The sequence below is a fragment of the Chiloscyllium plagiosum genome, unplaced genomic scaffold (assembly GCF_037043375.1).
Source record: "Chiloscyllium plagiosum isolate Xiang-an unplaced genomic scaffold, Cpla_swu_hap1 HiC_scaffold_12, whole genome shotgun sequence".
Classification (NCBI taxonomy): domain Eukaryota; kingdom Metazoa; phylum Chordata; class Chondrichthyes; order Orectolobiformes; family Hemiscylliidae; genus Chiloscyllium; species Chiloscyllium plagiosum.
In genome coordinates, this window is record NW_028270150.1 from 33,525,080 (window position 1) to 33,551,964 (window position 26,885).

General features: G+C 39.4%; 1 protein-coding gene and 1 pseudogene across 1 annotated transcript in view; both read right to left on the reverse strand.

Moving 5' to 3' along the window:
- On the reverse strand, positions 1 to 16,356 carry LOC122555569 (uncharacterized protein C3orf38 homolog; annotated as a pseudogene).
- The window catches only part of LOC122555321 (uncharacterized protein C3orf38), a 26,028-nt gene continuing 15,221 nt past the window's right edge, over positions 16,079 to 26,885 (reverse strand). Inside the window, exon 3 of the mRNA XM_043701194.2 lies at positions 16,079 to 18,408. Within this exon, the coding sequence (XP_043557129.1) occupies positions 17,788 to 18,408 (621 nt within the window). The 3' untranslated portion in view covers positions 16,079 to 17,787. The remainder of the gene's footprint in view (positions 18,409 to 26,885) is intronic.

Here is a 26,885-nt window from a genome sequence, read left to right on the forward strand (position 1 = left end):
TAAAAATAACTTTTATTGGCAATGAACTGATTTACCGAGTTGACCACTCTCAGACAAAATCAGAGACTCCACAACAAGAAAATATAAAAGAAATAAATAGTTTTCCCTCTCCAGCAACATTTCTAATAAGCAGCACTTCTTAACGTTAAAGAGTTCCTGTTAATGCCACAGACTTAAATTGAGTACTTCACACATCAACAGCCAACCATCCAACCTCCTTGAATCATGAATCTGCCCTTGCAGGGTCTGACTCAATTGCATAACCTCTGTTGTTCTCAATCGGGCACAGAATGATGGATAAGAATGAAAGAGGGTAAACTATCAAAGTCACCTAGAATATAATACAAAATTAACAAGCATCATAACATTTAAATGCAAAGTTCTACTTGTTGCAGTTGACAACATTCAGCAACAGACATTAGTTTTCCAAGGTCTACAGGTACACACTAATACAAATTAATGACAGAGATTCAACTGCCACAGTCACTGAGAATACATATAATAAACAAATAATGTAAAGCATAAATGCAAAAACTCTACTTGTTACAGATGACCACATTCTGCAAAAGTCATTAGCTTTCCAAGATCTGCAGATATGGTCTGAAACCTGCGGATCACCCTAGCATGTCCTCATTCACTTTATAACATCTCAAGCATGAACTATTCTATCCAGGTCACCTTCAAAACAAACGTATTGCATAAAAAAAATTAGTTCCCAAATTATTCAAAATGTCTCACAATAAACAACATAAGTGATAAAATGTGCTGCAAACATTGCTAGAAACTTACAAATGTCTTTAAATAAAGCTTTTAAATCTACTTCTTTAAGGACGCCATCACAAATAAAGTAAAAGTGATGAAATCTATCAACTCTTGCAGATTTTGCCAAATGATCAGCTTTTCTTTGCCTCAAATATATCATTTGTAATCTAAAACCAGTAATATTTATCTGTCCTGCATACTATTTTTATCAATGTTTCAGTTCACTGTGCAACCTGTTGCAATCTCTGAGAAACCATCTTAAGTGAATTTCTGTAGAGGTTCTGCCAAACTGAATTTCTAGTTGATCATTTATATTATTTTTCTAAGGTTTTTTCCTACAATTCCTCCTACTGCAAAAGAACTGGGACATCTCTTCCTGGCTTAGTTTGCTATATTTTATCATGTAGACAGGGACTGTACTCACTAGAATGAGGGAGGGATATTATAATTCATTGAGGCCATGTTTTTGCTTGTAAACAAACAAAGTACTCGTGTTGTTTGGACTGATATCTGAAGTAGGACATTGTACATGGACAGATATAGTAGACTTAGTGTTGGATTATCAGTCTCTAGAGGAATGTAGAAGTTAGTGACATTTCTAAACTGACAGTATCATCACCACATTAAACTGCACTTCAGAAAGAGAACTTTTAATACTCAGGTAGAATTAGCAGGTGTTCAATCACATGCAACTGAACAAATCTGACCATCGACATATTATTAAAACTTTGTTCCATAAGATATTTTGTATCATTTTGTAGGACTACAGGGTAGATTGGATAAAATATTCTTTATCTATTCAGAATAGCAATCTCATTTGCTTCCTATTGTAGGATCTATTTCTTGAATGAACTCTTGCTTTAAGTAGACTTGTGGTAATCCATTGCATCTTTTGATCATCATCAGAATGAATGTATTCTGTAACCATAAACACGCTCTCCTCACCTCTGAAATTGGGGCCCTGTTCTATTGTTGTTTTGCTATTTTTGGAAATATTATTCCACACTTTCATTCTGAATTCCATTAAAAATCCTATACATGTCCATAAATGACTTCAGCCACAAAAATAAATTTCATTGAAGGGTGGTTCTATAATAGGAAGCCAAACTGAAATACTAGATTGCATGTTCAAGCAACATGACGAAAAGCTAGCCCACTTTGTCTAAAGTATTTCATTCTAACATAAAATAGTCAACAAAAAAAGAATTGGGGTTCTCCAGGCATAGTAGTAGCATCCCTAACTCTGGGCTGAGTTCAAGACCCACCTGGAACCCTGGAGATATCATAATGTGTTTGAAATGATTGATTAAAGTTACTATTAAAAATAATTGTTCAAAAACACTCTGACATGTGAGTATAAATATATAAAAGGAGTTTGAACTACAGAAGCAATGGGGACTAATTTCAAGTTAGCTTTCTAGATATAAACTCACATGTCTGTGGTAGAATCCATAGATGCAAAGTCAAACAGATATTTTTTAAATAAGTTACTTGAGAAATACAGTTAATTCATTGAGGTGAGCCACTAGTGCAGGAAGCCCAATAGACAAACTGGGTTGTATGATTTCTAGTTGACCATTCAAAGCTTTCACCTTAAGGTTAACATATTGGATTTTCCAGTTGCTTCCACCAACAGGTGTGCGGATGAGTCCAAAAAGTTGCTCAAAGATACTCACACACTGTTTGTTCTTATGAATGGTTCCTGCCACAGCAATCCCATGTAGAGGGGTTGCACATCTCATTCCATTCTTGCTGATGTTGGGATTGAAGAGCAGTTCTTCATCCTTGACCAGGGACAGCAAGCGCAGACTGATGATTCTTGAGCTCTGATATTGCTCTGTTTTGTCTTCATGGACAGAATAAGCAAAGTGAGGCATTGCATCATCCCAAAAGTGCTGTGGATCCCACTCTTCTGGTTGTCGGCCAAATAAAGGATTTTGGGAATTCAGAAGAATAAAGAACCATTAGCAGACCTCCTTTCCTATTATTTGGCAGTCGAAGTCTCCCCATCTGAGATGATGCCTTGGACTAGAATGTTTTAAGAAACAGAAATAAAGTCAGATCATTAGAACATATAAATTAAGAACAACAACAGACATTATTACATTTATTGTGTAGGGAATGCAAGAGGGGGTTGCAACTTTGCTCTTTCTCCTTCCTGAGAATTAATGGTTGAAATCTTCACCAATAATTATGTGGTGAACATAGAGGAAATTTGTTAACTACTTGAGAGGACCTAAAATCTACAAACAAAAAACAAGATTTTCTCAGTTTGTGAGAAGAACACAGAATGCAATGAGAGGTCTTCCCTAGATCCTCAAGGAACATAAACATCCACAGAATAATAAATTGAAAATTACGGGATAATATTCAGATCATTAGAAAGGCAAAGAGCATGTTGCACCACCATACCATCTATCTCCTAAACTTCCATCTCTTGAATTAAGTTAATACAATATGTAAGAAAGATGTCAGAGTTCTGTTCACAAATATGAAAAGAATATAGGAACAGAAATAGGTCAGTCACTTGATTCAATTAGATTGTACCTGGTCAGTATTTTCTCTGCATCTATTTATTTTTATTTACTAACTTATAATTCTCGTGTGTGTGGGAAATAGTGTCTCACAAACTTACAGTCATCAAGTCATATAGTACAGACACAGACCTTTGGCCCAACTTGTCGATGCTGACAAGGTTTCCCAAACTAAACTAGCCCCATTTGCCTGCATTTGGCCCATATTCCTCTAAACCTTTCCTATTCATGTACTTGTCCAAATGTTTTTTTTTAAACTGTTGTGAATATACCTGCATCTACCATTTCCTCTGGCAGGTCATTCCACATATGAACTACTATCTATGTGAAAAACTTGCCCCTCAGGTCCCTGTTAAATCTTTCCCTACTCTCTTTAAACTTATGTCCTCTAGTTTTGAACTCCTCTACCCTAGGGAAAAGACTTTTGCAATTCACCCTATCTATGCTCCTCACGATTTTATAAATCTCTATAAGGTCACTCCTCAACTTTAGATGCTCCAGTGGGAAGAAAAAAACCTTTCAGCTTTTCCTTATAACTCAAACCCTCCAGTGCCAGCAACATCCTTATAAATCTTTTCCGTACCCTTTCTAATTAGAGTGGTTTCAAATTGGAGCTACCAACAAATATTCTATCTAAATATTTGCTTTGTAAACACTGCTACAAAACAAGACATAAAGGAATCCGGCATTTAGAAAATTCTATTGTTCCTGCAACACTCATGCAAGAAGAGTAGAAATCGTAAGTATTTGCCATCCATTAACAACATACAAAATTCTACCCAGTAACCATGGGAGTGAGAAGGTCAGACAATATCTTGTCCGCTCCACCTGAATCCCGAAACAATATGTACACCTGGAAGCAGCACATCTCATTAACAACCCATTTGGCCACAAGCAAACTTCTGTTGTTGTGCAGTAACACTCCAGCAATTTGATACCTTTACCTTACAAAGTGCTTTGCCTAGTATGCAAATGATCTAGAATACTAATAGAATAGGCAACCCTAATTCTGGGCAACTTCCATCACCCAACGCATCTACATGGTAATTTCTTTCCAAATCTGCATTCCTGAAAGAAGTATCACATATGTTTTACTGTTTCATTTTTCTCAGATTCTAAGATATTGATTGTGTTTTTAGAGGATGTAACCAAAAAGATAGATGAGGGTAGAGAGGTGGACGTTGTCTACATGGACTTTGCAAAGCCTTTGACACGGTATGCATGGTAGAGTAATTAGTAAAGTTAGATCACATAGGATTCAGGGAAAGCTTTCCAATTGGATTAAAAATTGGCTTGACGGTAGGAGACAGAGTGCTAGTGGAGGGTTGTTTTCAGACTGAAAGCCTGTGACCAGTAGCATTCCACAGGGATAATGCTCATTTCTGAAGGGCTTTTGCCCGAAACATCAACTCTCCTGCTCCTCGGATGCTGCTTGACCTGCTGTGCTTTTCCAGCACCATACGCTCAACTCTAATCTCCAGCATCTGCAGTTCTCACTTCCACAGCAATAAGGGGCGGCACAGTGGCACAGTGGTTAGCACTGCTGCCTCACATGCCAGAGACCTGGGTTCAATTCCCACCTCAGGCAGCTGTCTGTGTGGAGTTTGCACATTCTCCCCGTGTCTGCGTGGGTTTCCTCCGGGTACTCCGGTTTCCTCCCACAGTCCAAAGATGTGCAGGTTAGGTGAATTGGCCAGGCTAAAGTTGCCCATAGTGTTAGGTGTAGGAGAATGGGTCTGGGTGGGTTGCTCTTCGGAGGGTGGGTGTGGACTTGTTGGGCCGAAGGGGCCTGTTTCACACTGTAAGTAATCTAACCTAATATTGTGTCCATGTTTGCTTGTCATTTCTATAAACGGTTTGGATGAGAATTTAGGTGGCACGGTTAGTATGTTTGTGGATGACATCAAAATTGGTGGTACATTTGACAGAGAAGAAGGTTATCTAAGATTACAAAGTGATCTTGATCAATTGGGTCAATGGGCTGAGATGTGACAGATGGAGGTTAATTTGAATAAATGCGAGATAATGCATTGTAGTAAAACAAAATAGGGCATGACATATAATTGACGGTAGTCCCCTGGATAGTATTGTAGAACAGAGAGACCAAGGGGTACAGGTATATGTTACTATGAAGTTTGCATCACACATAGATAGGGTAATTAAGAAGGCATTTCACATGCTTGCCTTTATTGCTCAGACCTTTAAGTATAGGAGTTAGGATGTAAAGTTAAGGTTGTACAGGACATTGGTCAGGCCTTTTCTGGAGAAATGTGTGCAATCTGGTGAACCTGCTATAGGAAGGATATTATTAAATTGGAGAAGGTTCAGAAAATATACACCAGGATGTTGCTAAGACTTGAGTTATAGAGATATGCTGCAGTGAAAAAAGTCCCAGCCTAAGAGGTTGAGCGGCGACATTACAGGGGTCTATAAAATCAATGAGGAGTATAAATAAGGTGAACAGCAAAGATCTTCCCCCCCTTATGGTGGGGCAATTCAAAACTAGGGGAGACATTTTTAAGATGAGAGGAGAAAGGTTTAAAAGGGATCCGAGGGACAACTTTTTCACATAGACAGCGGTTTGCATGTGGAATGAATTGGCAGAGGAAATGGTGGCTGCAGCTACAAGTACACCATTTAAAAGGCATTTGGATAGGTACATGAATAAGAAAGGTTCAGAAGGATATGGGCTAAATGCAGGCAAACTAATTTTGTTTGGGAAACTTTGTTGGTATGGATGAACTGGACCAAAGTGTCTGGTTCCATGCTGTATGACTCTATTGCATAAATCTGATAAATCTCAGTTTTGAAATTTTCAATTCAACAACGTATTATGGGAAAGAGTTTCCGACTTCCACTGCACTGTGAGTAAAGAAATGCAAACATCCCCTAAATGACGGAGCTGTTTTGGACTCACCCAAAAAGAACAGAAAATGCCCTGAACCAAATGAAACAAAAGCAGGAAATATTGGAAAAGTACAGCAAGACTGCCCAACATCTGCAGAAAGAATATAAAAGTGTTTTTTTGGATGTGAGTATCTCCCTCTAAAGCAGGAGTCAGTTGAGGATCAACATAAGGTACATGCACTGCTAGCTTGACAATGAGCTTCTAGTATTTTCTGTGGTTTATCAGATTTTAATTGCTACAGTATATTGTTCATCCACAATAAATGTTGCCTACAGTACTGTTTTGGTGCTTTTCAAACTGGTATTAAGCAACAATGACAACTTGGAAAGATCAGTGACCCATGTCTTTAATATAGAAGGCACCGATGAAGTAGCAAACTTAATAAGATTCAGTGAACCACAACTTTAGATAATTGAATCACATCCCAAATCAAGATATTTATCAATTCTGAACCAAGTTATAGGAATGCAATTAATTAAAAATGTGAATAAATCATTTCACTCAATCAGTCTGGTCCATAATTTTGTTAGTCACATCTGTTTTATTGCTTTGAACCCAAATCCTTTTCCAGACCCCTTAACAATTATTTCCTTAGAAAGTATCTCCCATCTTTTATAATACATCATCTAATATTAAATCTACTACAGTTTGCATTCGCAATCTTTTGTGCAACTTTGTTTTTTCTGCGATTTGTGAACAGTATGATAAAAGCTAATGAAAAAAATTACTTCCTTCTAATAAATATGAACATATAAAGACCTTGAGTAAACTTTGATAATGTAGGGGTTCAGACTCAAAATCTCTGCAAAACATGAAACATTTTTCATGGGAATTGTAATTACCTGTGTAATATTCAGATGTATATTAATTTGCATTGTCAATTGCCTCTTTGCCTCATCCTGTGCTTGTGCAGTTATTTGTTCCTGCAATTCTCTCTGGACTCCCTCCTCAGCTTGTCTTCTCTGCTGCTCATTGGATTACTTACAGTGTGGAAACAGGCCCTTCGGCCCAACAAGTCCACACCGACCCTCCGAAGAGCAACCCACCTAGATCCACTCCCCTACATCTAAGACTACAGGCAATTTAGCATGGCCATTTCACCTAACCTGCACATTTTTGGACTGTGGGAGGAAACTGGAGCACCCGGAGGAAACCCACGCAGACACGGGGAGAATGTGCAAACTCCACAGTTGCCTGAGGCAGGAATTGAACCCAGGTCTCTGGCGCTGTGAAGCGGCAGTGCTAACCACTGTGCCACCGTGCCGTCCAAAATGCTCATCTCACCAGCTCCTCACTTTTCCTTCTCTGCTCCTCGAATTGTCTTCTCAACTGATCCTCCCTTTGCCTTGCCTCCTCCAGTTCTTTCTTTGCTTTTTTCACTTCTTGTGCCATTGTTTGTATCTTTGCGTTTTCAATTTCCTGTTTCACCTTTTGCTCACTCTTCTTTCCTAATTTGTGCCAGAAGGTTGTGTCTTGTTTTATCTGTTGCCTCTTTGCTCTTCCATTCTTGCTGCATCCAACAGAACAAAGCTTTATCAATAAGTTGCCGTTTGTCTGATGCAACAGATACGGTGACACCATGTCAGATTAAGTACTTCAATATAACCTCTCGTACAACCTTCCTCTGTTTTAGTAGTTCTTCAGCACTTTGGCTACAGTTTAGAATGACACTGATGACATCTACAAGAAAGTCATGTACATTTTAAAATTTTTCATATATGCAACATTCATATAACTTTCATGTAAACAACATTGTTCAGTTGCTTACTCAATTTCAACTTGAAACCATTCTCTTTGGCAGTGCATTCCAGATCCTAACTAATCACCACATACAAAGTTTTCTTCATGGTGCTGCTGCTCTTTCTACATTCACTTTAAATTTGGCTCTTGTGCTCAAGACAGCAGCTTCTCTCTCTATCTGTTCCGAACAGGCCCCGTGATTATTAACAGTTCAGTTCTGGTCTCCCTACTTGAGGAAGGATGTTGTAAAACTTGAAAGGGACCAGAAAGGATTTACCAGGAATTTGCCAGGGTTGGAGGGTTTGAGCTTCCGGGTGTGGCTGAGGCTGTTTTCCCTGGAGCATCGGAGCCTGAGGGATGACCTTATAGAAGTTTATAAAATCATGTGGGGCATGGATAGGGTAAATTGACAAGGTATTTTCCCTGTGGTGGGGGAGTCGAAGACTAGAGGCCATAGGTTTAAAGTTAGAGAGGAAAGATTTAAAAGGGATCTAAGGAGCAACCTTTTCACGCTGAGGGTGGTGTGTGTATGGAATGAGCTGCCAGAGGATGTACTGGAGGCTGGTACAATTATAACATTTAAGAGGCATCTGGACAGGTACATGAATAGAAAGGGTTTAAAGGAATATGAGCCCAATGGGACTGGATTAGTTTAGAAAGTCTGGTCGGCGTGGATGAGTTGGATGGAAGAGTCTGTTTCTGTGCTGTACATCTCTATGACTCTATGTTGAATGCTCTACTGCTCCTTTTTCTTATGTTTCTCCCTGCATTATGAAAGGGATTGTGAAAAAAAATAGGGTGTACAGCAGGTGCCAGCTTGATAATACAAGTCAGAACAAGGCTAAATACAGGAAGTTCAAGATGGAATTGATGAAGAAAATGAAAAAAGAGCTAGCATTAAATGATCCAAAAGTCTTTTGGCATGTAATAATGAAAGAATGGATGGATTGACTTGGGATCACTAATGTGATCTATACATTAAGATTGAGGTATTTATTGAATGTTTTACATCTGCATTTATTGTGAAAGAAAATGCAATCAAATTCATGTTGGAAGAGGAGGTATTTGACATGATGAATGTGTCTTAGAAAGGTTGTACTTGTAATTGAAAAATCACCAGAACTGAATAGGATACATTGAATGAGAATGGGACAAATAAAGGTGGAAAATGCAGATGCAGTTGCCATATTTATCTAATATTCCTTTGATAAAGAATTAGTGCTGGAAGACTGGAGAATTACAAATATTAAATCTATATTTTAAAAGAAAGGTATGTAAGAATAAGCTAAAGTAAACACAAACCAGTTGGTACAACATGGGTGATGGTAAAGCTTTTAATAATACTAATCCTGAACAAAATTAATAGTCACTTGAATATTGGTGGATTAATTAAGGAAAACTTACATAAACTTGTTAAAGGCAAATGGTGCTTAAATAATTTGGGTCACTTGATAAGGTAAAAAGAGAGGATTAATGAAAGTAATGCAGTTGATGTATACAAAAGGTATTTGATTATGACCCACACGATCAAGGCTGAAGTTCAATTTAATGGACTAAGTGGGACTCAGAGCATGGATGTGAAGTAGACAGAATGTTAAGAAACAAGGAGTTTTGTGGGTTAAGTGTATCCAAACTAATAGACAGTTGGGATAAAAGAGGCTATTTTTGTAGGCTGGCAACTTGGAACTATTGGAGTGCCACAGTATTGACATTACTGTATAATGACTTGGAAGTTTGTAGGTGATATAAAAATAGGCATGAAAACAAGTGTAGAATGGCACAAGGAGTCTGGAAAAGGTATTAACAAGTTAAGTGAGTAGGCAAAAACTTGGTAAATCAAACATAATGTGGAAAACTGTGCACTTTGACAGGAAGAAGAGGAACACAATGTTATTTAAATAGAGAATGACTGCAGTAAGCTATAGAACAGAGGGATTTGGGGGTGCTAATGCATGAATCACAAAAAGATAGTTTTCCTATTACTGGGTGAAGAGGGATGCTAAGTGCAACATTGGAATAAAGTAACCCTTGGGAGGTCTTGCTAAACCTATAGAAGGCGTTCATCTGACCACAGTTGGAATACCATGAACTGTCTTGGAAGCATACTAGCATTGGAGGCAGTCCAAGGAAAGCTGATGTAAGGGATGGAAGGATTTTCTTATGAGGAGTTGAGTAGTTTGGGCTTGTACTCATTGGAGTTTCGGAGAATGAAAGAAGAGCATAACAATGCCTTTTTCACTACTCTGCCTACCCATGACTCCACTTTCATAGAGGCATTGAGTGACAGAGATGTACAGCATGGAAACTGACCCTTCTAATCCCATTTGCCAGCATTTGGACGATATCTCTTTAAACCCTTCTTATTCATATACCCATCCAGATACCTTTTAAATGTTGTGATCGTACCAGCCTCCACCACTTCCTCTGGCAGCTCATCCTATACATGCACCACCCTTTTCATGAAAACGTTGCTCCTTAGGTCCCTTTTATATCTTGCCCCTCTCACCTTAACTCTTGGGCCTCTAGTTTTGAGCTCCCCCACCACAGGAAAAAGACCTTGCCTATTCACCCAATGCATGCCCCTCATGATTTTATAAACTTCTATAAGGTCACCCTCAGTCTCCGATGATCCAGGGAAAATAGCCCCAGCCTATTCAACCTCGCCCTAAAGTTTAAACCTTCCAACTCTGGCAATACCCTCGTAATTTTTCCTGAAGCCTTTCTAGTTTAACAACATCCTTCCTATAGGACGGAGACCAGAATTGCACGCAATGTTTCAAAAGTAGCCAACTCAATGCTCTGTACAGTCACAACATGTCCTCCCAATCCCTATGGTCAATGCATTGAATAATAAAGGCACGCATACCAAACACCTCCTTCACTATCCTGTTTTCCTGCGACTCCACTTTCAAGGGACTATGAACCTGACACTCCAAGGTCTCTTTGTTCAGCAACATTCCTCTGGATCTTACCATTAAGTAATAAGTCCTGCCCTGATATGCCATTTCAAAATTCATCACTTCACACTTATCTAAATTAAACTCTGCCGCTGTTCGGCCCATTGGCCCATCTGATCAAGATCCCATTGTATTCTGAGGTAACCTTCTTCGCTGTTCACTATACCTCTCTGCAAACTTACTAACCATACCTTCTATGTTCACATTCAAATCATTTATATAAATGTCAAATAGCAGTGGACCCAGCATTGATCCTTGTGGGCATACTACTGGTCATATAGATCACATCACTGCTCTGCCCTCATCAATCCTCATTACTTCTTCAAAAAACTCAATCAAGTTTGTGAGATACAATTTCCCATGCACAAAGTCACATTGACTTTCCAGCATCTGCACTCTTCACTTTCTCCTGATTAGGGACAGTCAGAATTGAATTGAAAAGTGTGGTGCTGAAAAAGCACAGCAGGTCAGGCAGCATCCAAGAGCAGGAGAGTCGAAATTTCGGGCATAAGCCCTTCATCAGGAATCCCTAATTAGTTCTTGCCTTTCCAAATACATGTAAATCCTGTCCTTCAGGATGCCCCCCAACAACTTGCCCACCATAAATGTCAGGCTCACCAGTCTAAGGTTTCCTGGCTTTTCCTTACCACCTTTCTTAAATAATGGCACACTGTTAGCCAACCTCCAGTACCTGACCTACGGCTCACAATGACAACAACCTCAGCAAGGGGCCCACCAAACTCTTCCCTAGCTTCCCAAATAATTCTGGGTACACCTGATCAGGTTCCAGGGATTTATGCATTTTAAGACATTCAGCAGCTTCTCTCTATAATATGGACATCTTTCAAATTGTCGCTTTTTATTCCCCCTTGCTATCTTCCATACCTTTCCCCATAGTAAACACTGCTGCAAAATACTCATTTAGTATCTCCTCCATCTCCTGCAGTTTCACACATACGTGGCCTTGCTATTCTTTAAGGGGCCCTATTCTCTCCCTAGGTACTCTTTTATCCTTCATGTATTTGTAGAATCCCTTTGGACTTTCCTCAACTCCATTTGCCGAAGCTATTTCATGTCCCATTTTTGCATTCCTGATTTCCCTCTTAAGTATACTCCTCCTGCCTTTATACATTTCTAGGGATTCACTCTATCCCTGCTCTCCAGACCTGACATATGCTTCTTCCTTTTCCATGACCAAAACCTCAATTTCGCTCATCATCTAGCATTCCCTACACCTACCACCAGAAACTATGAACCAATGCCAGTAAATGTAGGAGCAGAAGTATGCCATTTCACCATTCAATGCGATCATGACTGATCTGATAATCCTCAACTCTGCTTTCCTACCTTTCCATAACTCTTGATTCTCTCACTCATTATAAATCTATCTCAGGCTTGAATATACTTTATGGACCCAGTCTCAGGGACTAATGGTTCAGATATACTACCCTCACAGAAGAGATTTCTCCCCATCACTGCCATAAATGGACAACCCCATATTCTGAGATCACATTCTCTGGTCTATGACTCATGATCATGGATGTTTTGTGTTTAATTCAATTTCCCCATCAAATCACCATATTGCTTGATTCTTTGTGGTCAAAACCCTGTCATATCAATCATAAATATACTGTATTCAACAAAGAAGCATTGCCAAACTCTTTCTGGACATAATTTCAAATATTCAGAATGGAGGAAGTGAGGACCGCAGATGCTGGAAATCAGAGCTGAGTGTGCGGTGCTGGAAAAGCACAGGTCAGGCAGTATCCGAGGAGCAGGAGAATCAATGTTTCGAGCAAAAGCCCTTCCCATATTCACAAATGCAGAGTGAAGCTCTTGCTTTATTTACCCTACTTCTACTTGCTCGCATGAATGTTCATGACTGGATCATAAGACCATAAAACACAGGAGTGGAAGCAAGGCTGTTTGGCCCATCAAGTCCACTCCGTTATTTAATCATTGCTGATGGGAGTATCAATTCTACTTAGCCGCACTCTCCCCGTAGCCCTTAATTGATCAATCTCTGCCTTGAAGACACCCAACGTCCCGGCCTCCACGGCACTCTGTGGCAATGATTTCCACAGGCCCACCACTCTCTGGCTGAAGAAATGTTTCCTCATTTCCGTTCTAATTTGACTCCCCTCTAATTTTAAGGCTGTGCCCATGGGCCCTAGTCTTCTGCCTAACGGAAACAACTTCCCAGCATCCACCCTTTCTAAGACATGCATTATATTGCAAGTTTCTATTAGATTTCCCTTCAACCTTCTAAACTCTAATGAATACAATCCCAGGATCCTCAGCTGATCATCATATGTTAGGCCTACCATTCCAGGGATCATCTATGTGAATCTCCACTGGACATGCTTCATGTCCTTCCTGAGGTGTGGGGCCCAAACTTGGACACAGTATTCTAAATGGGGCCTAACTAGAACTTTATAAAGTCTCAGAAACACATCACTGCTTTCCTATTCCAACCCTCTTGAGATAAATAATGCATCTTCCTTTTTAAATGCAGCCTATCCCACCTTTTGGTTTTACATGCTAATCTTTCACTTCCACTTATCTGGAACTGATCAATTCTCACCCTACTATAAGTTGGTACTGATTCAATTAAATATTTTGCCATAGATTATTTAGTGTTGTTCTCCTTATCTTGTGAGATAACTCCTCTACCTGATAGAAAAATGATCCTTTTAGGCAGCCATAGTTGGATTGTGACCTGGACTGAAATTACATGGACAAAAATTCCAACCTATTAAGGGATTGTGTTTTGTTTAGTTCCAGGAAAGAGGGAATTAGTTGGTTGTTATGCATTCTTTGAGATGGTGCTGAAGTTAGGAGAATTGACCAGATATTTTGCCTAATGACCTCAGTGCAATTCAGTATAAAATAATGCAATTGAATGGAGAGCGTTCTCTTTGCCCTGCCAAACTTCCTTCTCTGCAAACCCCAGTCTTGGGAGTCATAAGGCTGAGTAAGGCTCTTATAACTGCAATGGTGTATTCATCTTCTTTTTGGCAGCTGCTATCATCATTTTGGTGTTCCACAATACCTTTAGGTCTCCTCCTTTGTTAGTTGGTTCTTTAACCTTTTATTTGGTGTTGGCATATCTCTTAAAGCCCTGTTTGATTATAAACTAATCTACATTTCGTACTGTAATGTTTCGCATCTTTCTTTTTTAAAATCCTGGCCAAATTTAACATTAATATCTAGTCGCCATTACACCTCTTTGCAGATCCGTGCAGACTCTAGCATGTTTTTACAGTTTTGGAGGTGACATGCAAATGGAGTAACACATACTGGAATTGAGGAACCCCACCTGTTTCTGGAGAGTTGACATATTCTGAAACAAACAAATTGTCTTACATGAAAACAGAGAAACACCTCAAAATATTTAACAGCTCAGGTAGCATACCTTTTCTTGATGTAAACAATCAGCAGTGCAATCTAATTGTTCTAAAACATACAAAAATTGAGAAAAACAACATAGTTTGAGGTTCTGGTCCAAGATTTTGCCTGATAAGGAACGGGCAAAAAATACTTTCCATCCTAAAATAACCTTGGGCTGCTGAATTTTAAGTATTGTTTCCATTATGAAACATGATTAAGTGAAGTTTTAAGAGCTGTTTAGGAATACAGAAAAACAATACACACAAATTACCTTCACACATTTAAAAGTATCACAGACATTTGGTCACCATAGTGTGACCAACACTTGTAGAACTCACTCTAAAGGTGAGCCCCTACCTTCAAAAGACAGAAAACTATTTTAAAAAAATCAAGAGCTATTAAAAAATAGGCCTGTTATATCCTGCTCTTTAAAAATATTGCTTTTGATACATTAACATTTGGAATTTTTAAAATCTCAAAAGTTTGTTTTCTTGGCATCATTGGTTCAAATCCATTTTTCCCCATTAACGCAATTGAAATGCTGTCAAAATTACATTACATTGTGTATTAGTAAACTGATCTTAAATGCAGTGCAACCAAGTTTTAAACAAAGAAAAATATGCTTTCAAAAGTTTATGCATTATATTTGTGAAAATTTGTCCCATTCAATATTCTGAAGAGAAAAAATTGCCTGCACTGATTTAAACATGCATCAAAATCTAGCCTGCCTATCATCAAGTTAGTTACAAATTGAAAGCAGGTACTACTCTTAAGACACATTCTGGCAACTTGAGGCATGAGCAACTGCCCGATTCTACCTACCCTCTTTCATCCATATGTTCGTCAGCTTGTTGCTTACAGTGTCCTTCAGTACATACAAGTCACTGGGGCTTAAAGATTGTAGGATTTCAGTGCACCCTGCCTTTTGCTTCAAAGAAAAGTGAGAAATGCTTTTTAAGTCTGAATTTAGTAAAATGTTTAAAACAAAGCTGGAGAAAAAAAATCTAATTTCCTTTAAAGCGCCTCAGATATTGTTTCCAAAATTTGAAACATTCAAAATACAGATCAGCGTACTTAAAGCGAAGTCAGGATGAAGTGAAACTTATAGAAATTAATTGCATAATGGAAAATCGAAACTCAAGACGAGCTGATGTGAACAGGATGAATCAATCAAAAAGCACATGACACACAACTAATTTGTTTCACTTTGCTGAAAATGAGAGCTTTTGAAACACTCAACTTTGTAAAAACATTAGGGCAGTGTGCCCTCTACCTTCATTAACTTAAATTTTAAATAGTACACAAAATTATAGCAACAACTGACCCACAGACACCCAGATGTGACTTCAGAGATTAAATCTAAGATTTTGGCATTACATTGTGAAGGTGCCTTCAAAATAATCTGACTGCAGTCCCAGTTAGTGTGGTAAGTGGTTAGAGCAGGAGAGGCAGCAAGTAGGAGAAATGAGCAATGGGATTTGGCTCAATATCATACCATTATGATATTTTTTTATCAATGCACTAATTTTATTATTATTTTTATTATTTTATTATTTTGTTTTTTTTATTATTTTTATTATTATTATATTACTAATATTATTTTTGTATCAATGCACTTTATACAGTCATCGTCTTCAGGTAGTAGATGGCTTTAATTATAAACAACAGCTTAATTTTACTCTGGTTAAAAGTCTTGGCCAAATTATATCACATTGCTCCAAATAAGCATGTTCAGAAATGCTCCAGGGAATTAAATTTATTTTCAACAAAACAAATCCAGCAGTTACTGTGATCAAAGACTGACTCAGCGACCAGTTTTATTTGTTGAAATATGATACAGTACCTACAATTCAAACACACAAAGATCATTTCTATTTATAACACATTCGCATTTCATTATGTCTACAATATCTTACATTAACATTTGTTAACTATAAATCCAATCTTCAATAATAATCAGCAGAAAATATATACCAACAATCAGAACTAAAATGTGAAATGTGTATTTAGGAAGAACACAAATGTAGAGCTGGTGCCAAATAGATCGTTGAGTCCTACTGTTCATACTTCAAATGGAGTGCTAACAAAAAAAAAATAATTTTCAGCTGTCTTCAGAAATGGATGCACAATTAAAGTTTAATACTTTGAAGTGTGAGCTTTACAGATCTGTTCACAATGCTTGTGTCATACTCTTAACACATACTAAAAATGTTAAAATTATATTGGTAAAATTGGACAGGACTATCATATTTCAACACGGCAGGCACTTTAGAGGTCAGCTATGATATAGTTAAATGGCAGAAAGGCTGAGGGGTTGAACAGCCTACTCTGTTCCTATATTGAGGAGATTCCTGGCAGAAACAAGATGGCTCCTTAATAATACTCAGCATATTGGACAAGCTGCTTAACCATTTAACTAAGCCCCAACAGTTTCATTTTATCAATGGTCCCAGCAGATGATATTTTGGAAGAAAGTTCTCATCTATCAAGTAGGTAGAATTAAGTGTCAGCAGAGTTGAAAATGGTATTAAGTAATGCCTGGTGGGGTACCTTGGGAGGTTAGCTAGGTATTACCTCTTTCTTTTCCTTGTATTTGCTTTTTTTGGGGGGGGGGGGGGGGAAGTGTGGGAGACAGATGTGGTTGCTGTATGTAAACCAAGATTCTATAAATAGCAACGTAATGAGTGAGTAGCTAACTTGTTTTTGACTTCTTCAACCAATACCGACAATTTTAATTTGTGACAAAAACAAGCCACTGAGGACAGTGGAAATCTGAAATGCACACAAAATTATAATATGCATTCAACAGATCTGGTACTGTGGAGATGGCATCAGAATTAACATTTTAGGTTTTTAAACTTCCAACAGTTGTGAAACATTAACTCTGTTTCTCTCTACAGATGCTGACAGACCTGCTGAGAACCTCCAGCATTTCCTATCCTGAATTCTGGATCTCATCTGAGGATCAGCAACTCATACTCCTACAGCACTACCATATAGCATCAACCTAGTTTATTTGCTCATCGGACTAGAAGGAGGTCAAAGCCAATATTCTTAGTCAGGAGCCAAGTGCTAGCAACAAGAAGTCAAGCCGAAACTAAGAAAATAGCCTTATAGCCTTATCAAATACATAAATTAATTATGATCTAAGGGGAGAGCAAATATTCATCAGCAGCAAAGGTAGGGGCAGAAAAAGCAAAAGAATCTGGTGAAACAACATTTATCTGTTGAAGACTAATTTTGTAACATTTCTTCGCTCAGGAAGTTAGACTAAATCGCACATACTGGTAGTATGCTGCATGAGCAATAGTCTGTTTCCATAAGTTTTTATTTGGCACCAGAATTTACACACTAGCATGAATGGTAGTACTAGTTGCAGCACAATATAATTTATTGCCTTCTAGCACAAATGAAACGTTGCACTTCAGATTTTATGAAGCAGTAATGAGCAATTAGCAGACAACAATCTTCATAAAGGGCAACAGGCCACGCAGTTTCAATCACAAATTCCTAAGCTGTGTTCTTCAAAAACTTGCAGTAGCTCATTGGATTCATATTTAATGACAGGTGGCTCTGAATCGTCACTAGTCTGGACAGTTGGTGGCGTTGTTGTTGCACCACGACCAGTAATCTTTAGGTGAACAAACTTCATCTTCCAATTGTTCTCACTGTTCGGACAACGGATAAGACCAAAGATTTGCTCAAAAATTCCCAGGCAGACTGACTCTCTGTGAATGGTACCAGCCACTGCAATAATAACTAATCCATGAGGTGAATGGATGCACTTCAGTCCACTATTAGTCAGGTTAGGATTCAGGAATAGATGTTCCTCTTTCGTCAGTGCTAATAAACGAAGGCTGACCATAACTGCACCACTGTATACCTCCATCTGCTGTTCAGAAGTTCTGTAGGAAAACTTAAGTATAACATCTTCCCAAAAATGTTGGGGGCCCCAGTCTTTCGACTGTTCTTCCAGTAATGGATTCTGAGAGTTCAGAAGCTGATAAAACCACTTGCAGAATTCTAGTCCCATTGCTTGGTTATCGTTCCTGTAATTGGCTCTTAAATCATTCTGTGGGACATAACTTGCTGATGTGCTTCCTGAAGAATTATTTGTCTAATAGAGAGAGAGAGAAAAAAAAGTACATTTATCCACAGCAGAGAATACACTCTGTGTCTGAATAATAAACAGATTGAGCAGAGGATTTATTTTTTGCTTCATTTCATTTGAAAGTAGCTATAAAACCATGCACAAATATTCTGTCACAAGATTAAATTGAGTAACAGCATTTGCGAAGGCCTCTTTCTTGTATAGGATTCTCTAATTAGCCATGATTTCATTGAATGGCGGAGTGACTCTATGAGCTAAATGGCCTACTTCTCCTCTTATGGTCTTGAGTAAGGGAAAGGACCAGAAGAGCATGGAGGGAGCAATAAACAGATAATGGTGTGGCTCTTTTCATTCATACCTTGGGTACATCTAATCATTTTTCTTGCTACTTATGTAAAATCCTTGTTCCCAGTAGTCCACCCAAGCACTAAGTCACTATGCTATAAAGTACTGATCTTTGAATACCACGTTGATTTAACAAATGGATGTTCATTAACTTAAATGATTTTAAAAAGAGACCAAAAAATGACAACTTCAGTTGGCCACACACATCATCTAATCAATGTAAATTGGGCAAGTTCCTGAAATTATTGTGGATCAGATAAAAGACAGCCTGAATGGAAATTGACACATTTCCCCAAGGTTAATGAAACCAGTCAGCTAGTTTCTTGAAAGGTGTGCAAAGGCCCTCATCTCCTATTTTGAATTATACCAATATGAGAATAATCACATGTTGGAGATGAAACCTTGCCTGCAACGATCAAGTCTGAAAATAAAAGCAGACAGGGAATATACAACCAACTATTATCCATTTTGGTGACAAAAACAGGAAGGCAGATTATTATCTGAATGGTGACAGTTTAGGAAAAGTTGAGGTGCAACGAGACCTGGTTGCCAAGGTGGAACAGTTGCTTAAGGTTGGCATGCAGGTACAGTAAGCAGCGGGGAAAACTAATAGCATGCTCTCCTTCATAGTGAGAAGATTTGAATATTGGAGTAAGGATGTCTTGCTGCAGTTATACAGGGCCTTGAGGCCACACCTTGGCATTATGTGCAGTTTTGGTCTGTTAGTCTGAGGACATTCTTGCTATTGAGAGAGTCCAGCAAAAGTTCACAAGACTGATTCCCAGGATGGCAGGACTAACATGTAAGGGAAGACTGGATTGACGGGGTTTGTACTTGCTGGGATTTAGAAGAATGAGAGGGGATCTCATAAACATATAAAATCTTGATGGGCTTGGATGTTGGGAAAGTCCAGAACTAGGGGTCACAGTCTAAGAAAAGGGGTAAGTCATTTAGAACTGAGATGAGGAAGAATTTCTTCACTCACAGTTATGAACTTGTGGAATTCTCTCCCACAGGAAGCTGTTGGGGGTAGTTCATCAGATATATTCAGGAGGGAGCTGGACATGGTCCTTGTGGCTACAAGAATCAAGGGGTATGAAGAGAAAGTGGGAAGGGGACACTGAAATTGCGTGATGAGCCATGATCGTATTGAATGAGGTGCAGTCTTGAAGGGATGAATGGCCTACTCCTGCACGTATTTTCTATGTTTCTAAAGTCAGCCCGAGCTCTGCTCACGTGCAAACTGTCTCGCTTGTGCAGGTGTCATCTTCCTGAGTGACACAACCAATCCGAAGCTCTGTCTCATGTATCACATTCATCTGGCTTATCCTCCTACATCTGTATTCATTTGCACATGGCACTGGGAGTAATATGGAGAATATTACATTTGAAATCCTGCTTAATAATTGTCTACCTAGCTCTCTAACTTCTGATTGCAGAAAGATGTTACACGTTGGGATTATTTCCCTTACGTTATCTTTAATCTATTTTGGATTACTGTACTTGGTATGCATTACATATATTTGTATATTATTTTGGTTATGATTTTCCCTCAATCAAATCCCAAGTATAGCAAATTCTCTAAAATACTTCTTTAAATTTACAGCACTTTGAAGCCAGTATAGTAGTTTATCACCAACCAAGGTGTGACTTTTCCTTCACTCTCCTTTCAAACACAGCATGGGCCTGGTTCCAAGCAGCTGAATGATGTTTCTCTTTCATTGCCATCAAAGCAGTGTGAGCCTCATGACGTGTTCATGATTTACAGCCTCCCAACAAACTCTCCAACCCATATTCAAGACCTTGACTTTCCCCATCTCATGTGTTCAGCATATTGACTATAAAGAGGACCTGCTCTGTTCACTTCCTCATTTTGCTTTCTAGCCACACACACCTTCCCAGTGCCAACCCTACTTCCTTTACTGTTTATTCTAGAAAATAACTCTCCAGATTCACTTAGGGCTTATTTTTAATAATCCCACTTTCTAATCTTTGGCCCTTCATTCACCATGACAGATTTGCAGTTACCTCTTAGCTCAAGCATGTCCTTGACTCCACCTGTAAGTTCCTCATCCGCTTTTAAAATCATTACTCTCACACAATCTGGGTACTGTACAGGCACGAACCCTACCCCAGTCCTATAAGTCCAAGAGATGCAGTCTTAAATGGGTATAGTGGACAATTGCTTTGTGCATTCAGTTAGATCTGCTTAGGCCTTAAAGCACCTCACTAGTTCTGCTTCCATCTGCCAAAATTGCTCACTTTTCCGGGATCATTATGAGTGCAAAGCTAACACCCCAGATTCTCTCTCTACTGCAAACCTTCCTAAATGCTTTTCTCCTGTGTCCTTCATTCTCACATCCAACAATAAGCAGGAGCAGCTCATGGGTTTCTTTGTAGCAAAAATTAAACCTTCAAATCGTCTACTTCAGCCACTTCCCTCTCTTCCCCTTATCTATCACGTCAATCTTCCAAAGATCCCACTTGCTCGATCCAACTGTCTACACTATCTCTCTAAGCTCACCTTGAGCACAAGATTGATCGAGATTTTTGAGAAAGTAACTAAAAAGATTGTTGAGGGCAGAGTGATAAATGTTGTTTACAAGGCCTTTAATAAAGCCTTTGACAGAGTTCTGCATGGTTGACTAAGTTACAAAGTTAGATCACATGGGATTCAGGGCGAGTTTGCCAACTGGATACAAAATTGGCTTGACAGTAAGAGACAGAGGGTGGTGGTGGAGGATTGTTTTTCAAACTGGAGGCCTGTTACTGACTAGGACAGACCATTCAAAACATTCTTAAGCAGGCAGCCTAGAACGTAATTTTGCAATTTGTTTCAGTAAGTGTACAGTGAAAATCACTCGGAGTAAATTAGCTAGATTGACTACCAACGTTTAAAACAGACAAAAAACTTTATTCACAAAATTACGGAATGAATCACAAAGACAGAATATAGAATACACACAGAACTCAGACTATCCCAAACTAGACTTAACTATGCTGTTCCGAACAGACACAACAGTCCCCATAAACAAACCCCTTAAACACAGAACAAAAAATAAAACAAAGGCTTACAGGTTGAAGTTAGAAGAGAGAAGGAGAGAGCGTCTAGCAGCCTGTTTCCACACAGCTCGACTGCTGAACTTTCTAAAGTTCTGAACTGAACTGTTTAGCTAGACAGCTGGCCATACCCCTTGACTTAGACAATTTACTTCTAAAAACATAAAAGCTTTGACCTAAAGTCTCATCTGCTTACGTAAAAACAAAAAGGCCTCCAATAACCTTTTATCTCCAAACCAAACCCAGTCATTTCAGAGCCCAGAGTGTTTTATGACCCGTCTGAAACAAATCAAGGACACAGTATCCTTGAGAAAAGGAACAGCTTTTAGAGAAAAAAGGACCAGCAGTGTTCCCACAGGGATCAGTAGTGGGTCAGCTTTTGCTTATCGTTTATATATAGAAGCTATGATCAGCAAGTTTGCAGACGACTCCAAAATTGGTGGTATAGTAGACAGTGTAGGAGGTTATCTAAGATTACCAAAAAGATCTTGATCAATTAGATCAATGGGCTGAGGAGTGGCAGATGGAGTTTAACTTGGATAAATGTGATGTAGTGCATTTTGGTAAACAAACAAGGGCAGGACTTATCCAATTAATCGTAGGGCCCTAGGGTAATGCTATAGAACAGAAAGACTGAGGGATTCAGGTACATAATTTTTTGAAATTTGTGTCACAGGTAGACAGGGTAGTTAAGGAGGCATTTAACACACTTGCCTTCATTGTTCAGACCTTGCAGTGTAGGAGTTGGGATGTCATGTTGAGGTTACTCAGGATGTTGGTGAGGCCTCTTCTGAAGTATTGTGTGCCGTTCTGGTCATCCTACTATAGGAAGGATATTATTAAATTGGAGAGGATTCAGAGAAAATTTACCAGTATATTGCCAGGAATGGAGTTATAAAAGTAGGCTGGGACTTTTTATCGCTGAAGCATATAAGGTTGAGGGGTGACCTTATCGTGGCTTATAAAATCATGAGGAGCATGAGTAGTGGGAAGTTGCGTGTGGAGGCTGAAGAGATTGGGGAGACACTGAATGAATACTTTTCGTCAGTATTCAATCAGGAACAGGACATTGTTGTCAATGTGAGTACTGAGTCACAATTAAGTAGAATGGATGGCTTTGAGGTATGTAGAGAAGAGGTGTTGGAAATTCTGGAAAGGGTGAAAATAGATAAGTCCCCTCGGCCTGATGGCATTTATCCTAGGATTCTCTGGGAAGCAAGGGAGGAGATTGCAGAGCCATTGGCCTTGATTTTTATGTCCTGTTGTCTACAGGAGTAGTGCCAGAAGATTGGAGGCTAGCAAATGTGGTTCCCTTGTTCAAGAAGGGGAGTAGGGATAACCCTAGCAACTATAGGCCGGTGAGTCTCACTTCTGTTGTGGGCAAAATCTTAGAGAGAATTGTAAGGGATAGGATTTATGAACATCTGGATAGGAATAATGTGATCAAGGATAGTCAGCATGGTTTTGTGAAGGGCAGGTCATGCCTCACAAACCTTATTGAATTCTTTGAGAAGGTGACTAAGGAGGTGGACGAGGGGAAAGCAGTAGATGTGGTGTATATGGATTTTAGTAAGGCGTTTGATAAGGTTCCCCATGGTAGACTACTGCAAAAAATACGGAGGTATGGCATTGAGGGTGAGTTGGAGGTTTGGATTAGGAGTTGGCTGGCTGGAAGAAGACAGAGGGTAGTAGTTGATGGCAAAGGTTCATCTTGGAGTGCCGTCACTAGCGGTGTTCCGCAAGGATCTGTTTTGGGACCATTGCTGTTTGTCATTTTTATAAATGACCTGGAGGAGGGGTTAGAAGGTTGGGTGAGCAAGTTTGCGGATGATACGAAAGTCGGAGGAGTTGTTGACAGTGAGGAAGGATGTGGCAGGTTACAGCGGGATATAGATAAGCTGCAGAACTGGGCAGAAAGGTGGCAAATGGAGTTCAATGTAGCTAAGTGTGAGGTGATTCACTTTGGTAAGAGTAATAAAAAGATGGGGTACTGGGCTAACGGTCGGATACTTGGTAGTGTGGATGAGCAGAGGGATCTTGGTGTCCATGTACACAAATCTTTGAAAGTTGCCACCCAGGTAAATAATGCGGTGAGGAAGGCATATGGCGTACTGGCTTTTATTGGTAGAGGAATTGAGTTCCGGAGTACTGAGGTCATGTTGCAGTTGTATAAGACTCTGGTGCGGCCACATCTGGAGTATTGTGTGCAGTTTTGGTCGCCATACTATAGGAAGGATGTGGAGGCACTAGAACGGGTGCAGAAGAGGTTTACCAGGATGTTGCCTGGTATGGTAGAAAGATCGTATGAGGAAAGGCTGAGGCACTTGGGGTTGTTTTCATTGGAGAAAAGAAGGTTTAGGGGTGACTTGATAGAGGTGTATAAGATGATTAGGGGTTTAGATAGGGTCGACAGTGAGAATCTTTTTCCACGTATGGAGTCAGCTATTACAAAGGGGCATAGCTTTAAATTGAGGGGGGGTAGGTATAGGACAGATGTTAGGGGTAGGTTCTTTACTCAGCGAGTCGTGAGTTCATGGAATGCCCTGCCAGTAGCAGTGGTGGACTCTCCCTCATTATGGGCATTTAAGCGGGCATTGGATAGGCATATGGAGGATAGTGGGCTAGTGTAGGTTAGGTGGGCTTGGATCGGCGCAACATCGAGGGCCGAAGGGCCTGTACTGCGCTTTATTCTTCTATGTTCTATGATAAGGTGAATTAGCAAGAGTCTTTTCCTAAGGGTGGGGAAGTTCAAAACTAGAGAGCATATCTTTAAGGTGAGAGGAGAGAAAATATGAAGGACAACTGGTTTGTTTTTTTTAAAACACAGAGTGTGGATCATGTGTGAAATAAACGGCGAGAGGAAGTGGTGAATGCAGGTACAGTTACAATGCTTCAAAGATATTTGAAGAAGTACGTGAATATGGAAGGTTTGGAGAGATATGGGCCAAATGCAAGCAAGTGGGACTAGTTTAGTTTGGGAATGTGGTCAGTGGGTCTAGTTGGACCGAAGGATCTGTTTCCATGCTGGATGACTCTATGACTACCCATTTCCTGCTTCTTTGACCCAATTCATATTAAACTACCAAACATCAAGATTCTTTTCCTGGCTTCTGCATTAGCTGAGATCGTTAATGATTCTCACCCCTGAGGCATTGTCTTGTCTCCTTTAGAACAGCTCGCATTTCCCACCCACACCCTCTCCAAAAAAAAACTGGGCTCCCAATCCAAGCAAACGTCCGACCTTTCCCCCACCCACTCAGTCCGTAAGTATAAATCTGCCTCTAAAGCCTGAAACCATATTTTGCTGAACAGTATCTGAACATCTCAAGTCAAGATTTTGCCTTAGCCATAGTTTCAAAATGGATATTACAAGTTATAAATGGCATCCTTTGGTAGTCTGACAAAGATGTACTCTCTCTCTCTCCATCTTTGTATAAGTTTTGACATGGTTGACCATACCATCACCCTCTCACATCTCTTCACAGCTGTCTTCCCTGATGGGACTGTATCAGCGAAAAATGGCTTCTTGTCACAGTGGTAATGGTAGTAATGTCACTCCCCCAGCAGTCACGAATCCGAGGCTAATGTTCAGAGATATAGGTTTAAATATCACCGATGTAGACAGTGAAATTTGAAGTCAACTAAAATCTAGAATTAGAAGATAATTTAGTGGTGACTATCTAATCACTGCTAATTGGTATAAAAACCCATCTGTTTCTCCACTGCTCTTTAGTAAGATGCTTGTAACATTGGGGCATCGTACAGGAATTATGAGGAACTTCCATATGGGGAGACAGTGGTGTCTCAGCAATAGCACTGGACCAATGATAAGGACACAAGCTTTCATTCGAAGGTCGAAGCTCAAATCCATAATAGCCAGTGGAATTTTGTTAATTTAGTTCAAATTAAAGTAAAAAAGATCTGGAATTGGAAGCTAGTCTCAGTGAGTGACGACGGATGTGTGCAAAAATTGATCTGAATCATTAGGAGGTATGTCCTTTCGGAGGAATAACATCAAAATACTGCAGAAGCTTAAAATCTCAAACAAAACCAAAATGCTGGAGAAACTCAGCAGGTCTACCAGCATCTGCACAGAGAGAAAAACAGGGTTAACATTTCAAGACTCTCCTTTGGAACAGAATTCCCTCTAGAAGGTAAATCAGCTGTACTTATCTGGTCTGGACTACATGTGACTCTAGACCCACACCAATGTGACTGACTCTTGACTGCTCTCTGAAATGGCCCCTAGTAAGCCACTTAGTTCAAGGGCAGTTAGGAAATGGCAGTAAATGCTGGCCCAGCCAGTGATGTCCAAAGCCCAAAAATCAATATAAATGGAAAAGAAAAATTCTAATGCACCTCAAGGACATATGTTCAGAGCCCTCCAATTTGATATCTACATGCTACCCTTACATAACATAATCCAAAAACCTTTGGTTTACAAATACTGATAAAAACCAGCTTTACCTTACCAATGACTCTCCACTGTCTTTAGATTGCCAAAACTACTTGTCTGTCATTCAGTAAAAATTAAGAAAACTGAAGCCATTTGCCCTCAATCCTGGTTCTGTTCACCAGCTACACACCTGTGTCATCACCGATATTTCTGGCTCTGCGCCCCTCCCAATGTCAGCAATGCATGAGCTCGTCTACTGCTGAAACTCTCATCTAACATTTTTTATTTTCAGTTGACCATTCCAACAAACTCTTTGCCAGTCAACTATGATTTGCAGTCTGGAAAATGCTGTTATCCAAAATATTGTTGTTCAAGTTCTAACGCATCCCATCCACCGATTCCTAACTTGCACTGACCTACACTGGCTCTTGCGTTAAGCAAGATCTTAATTTTCAAACTCTCATCCTTATTGTTAAATCATTCCATTGCCTCTCATCTCTCCCTATCTCTGCAAACTCCTCCAACTCCAAAACCTTTAAGTTATTTGCATTCTTTCTTCTAAATCACCTATAATTCTTGACTGAAATCCAACCTCTTTGACCAAGGTGCAAGTCATCTGAGCTAGTCTGCTCAGTTCTAAATTCTGCTTCACAAAGCTCCACTGAAGTGCTTTGGGACATTT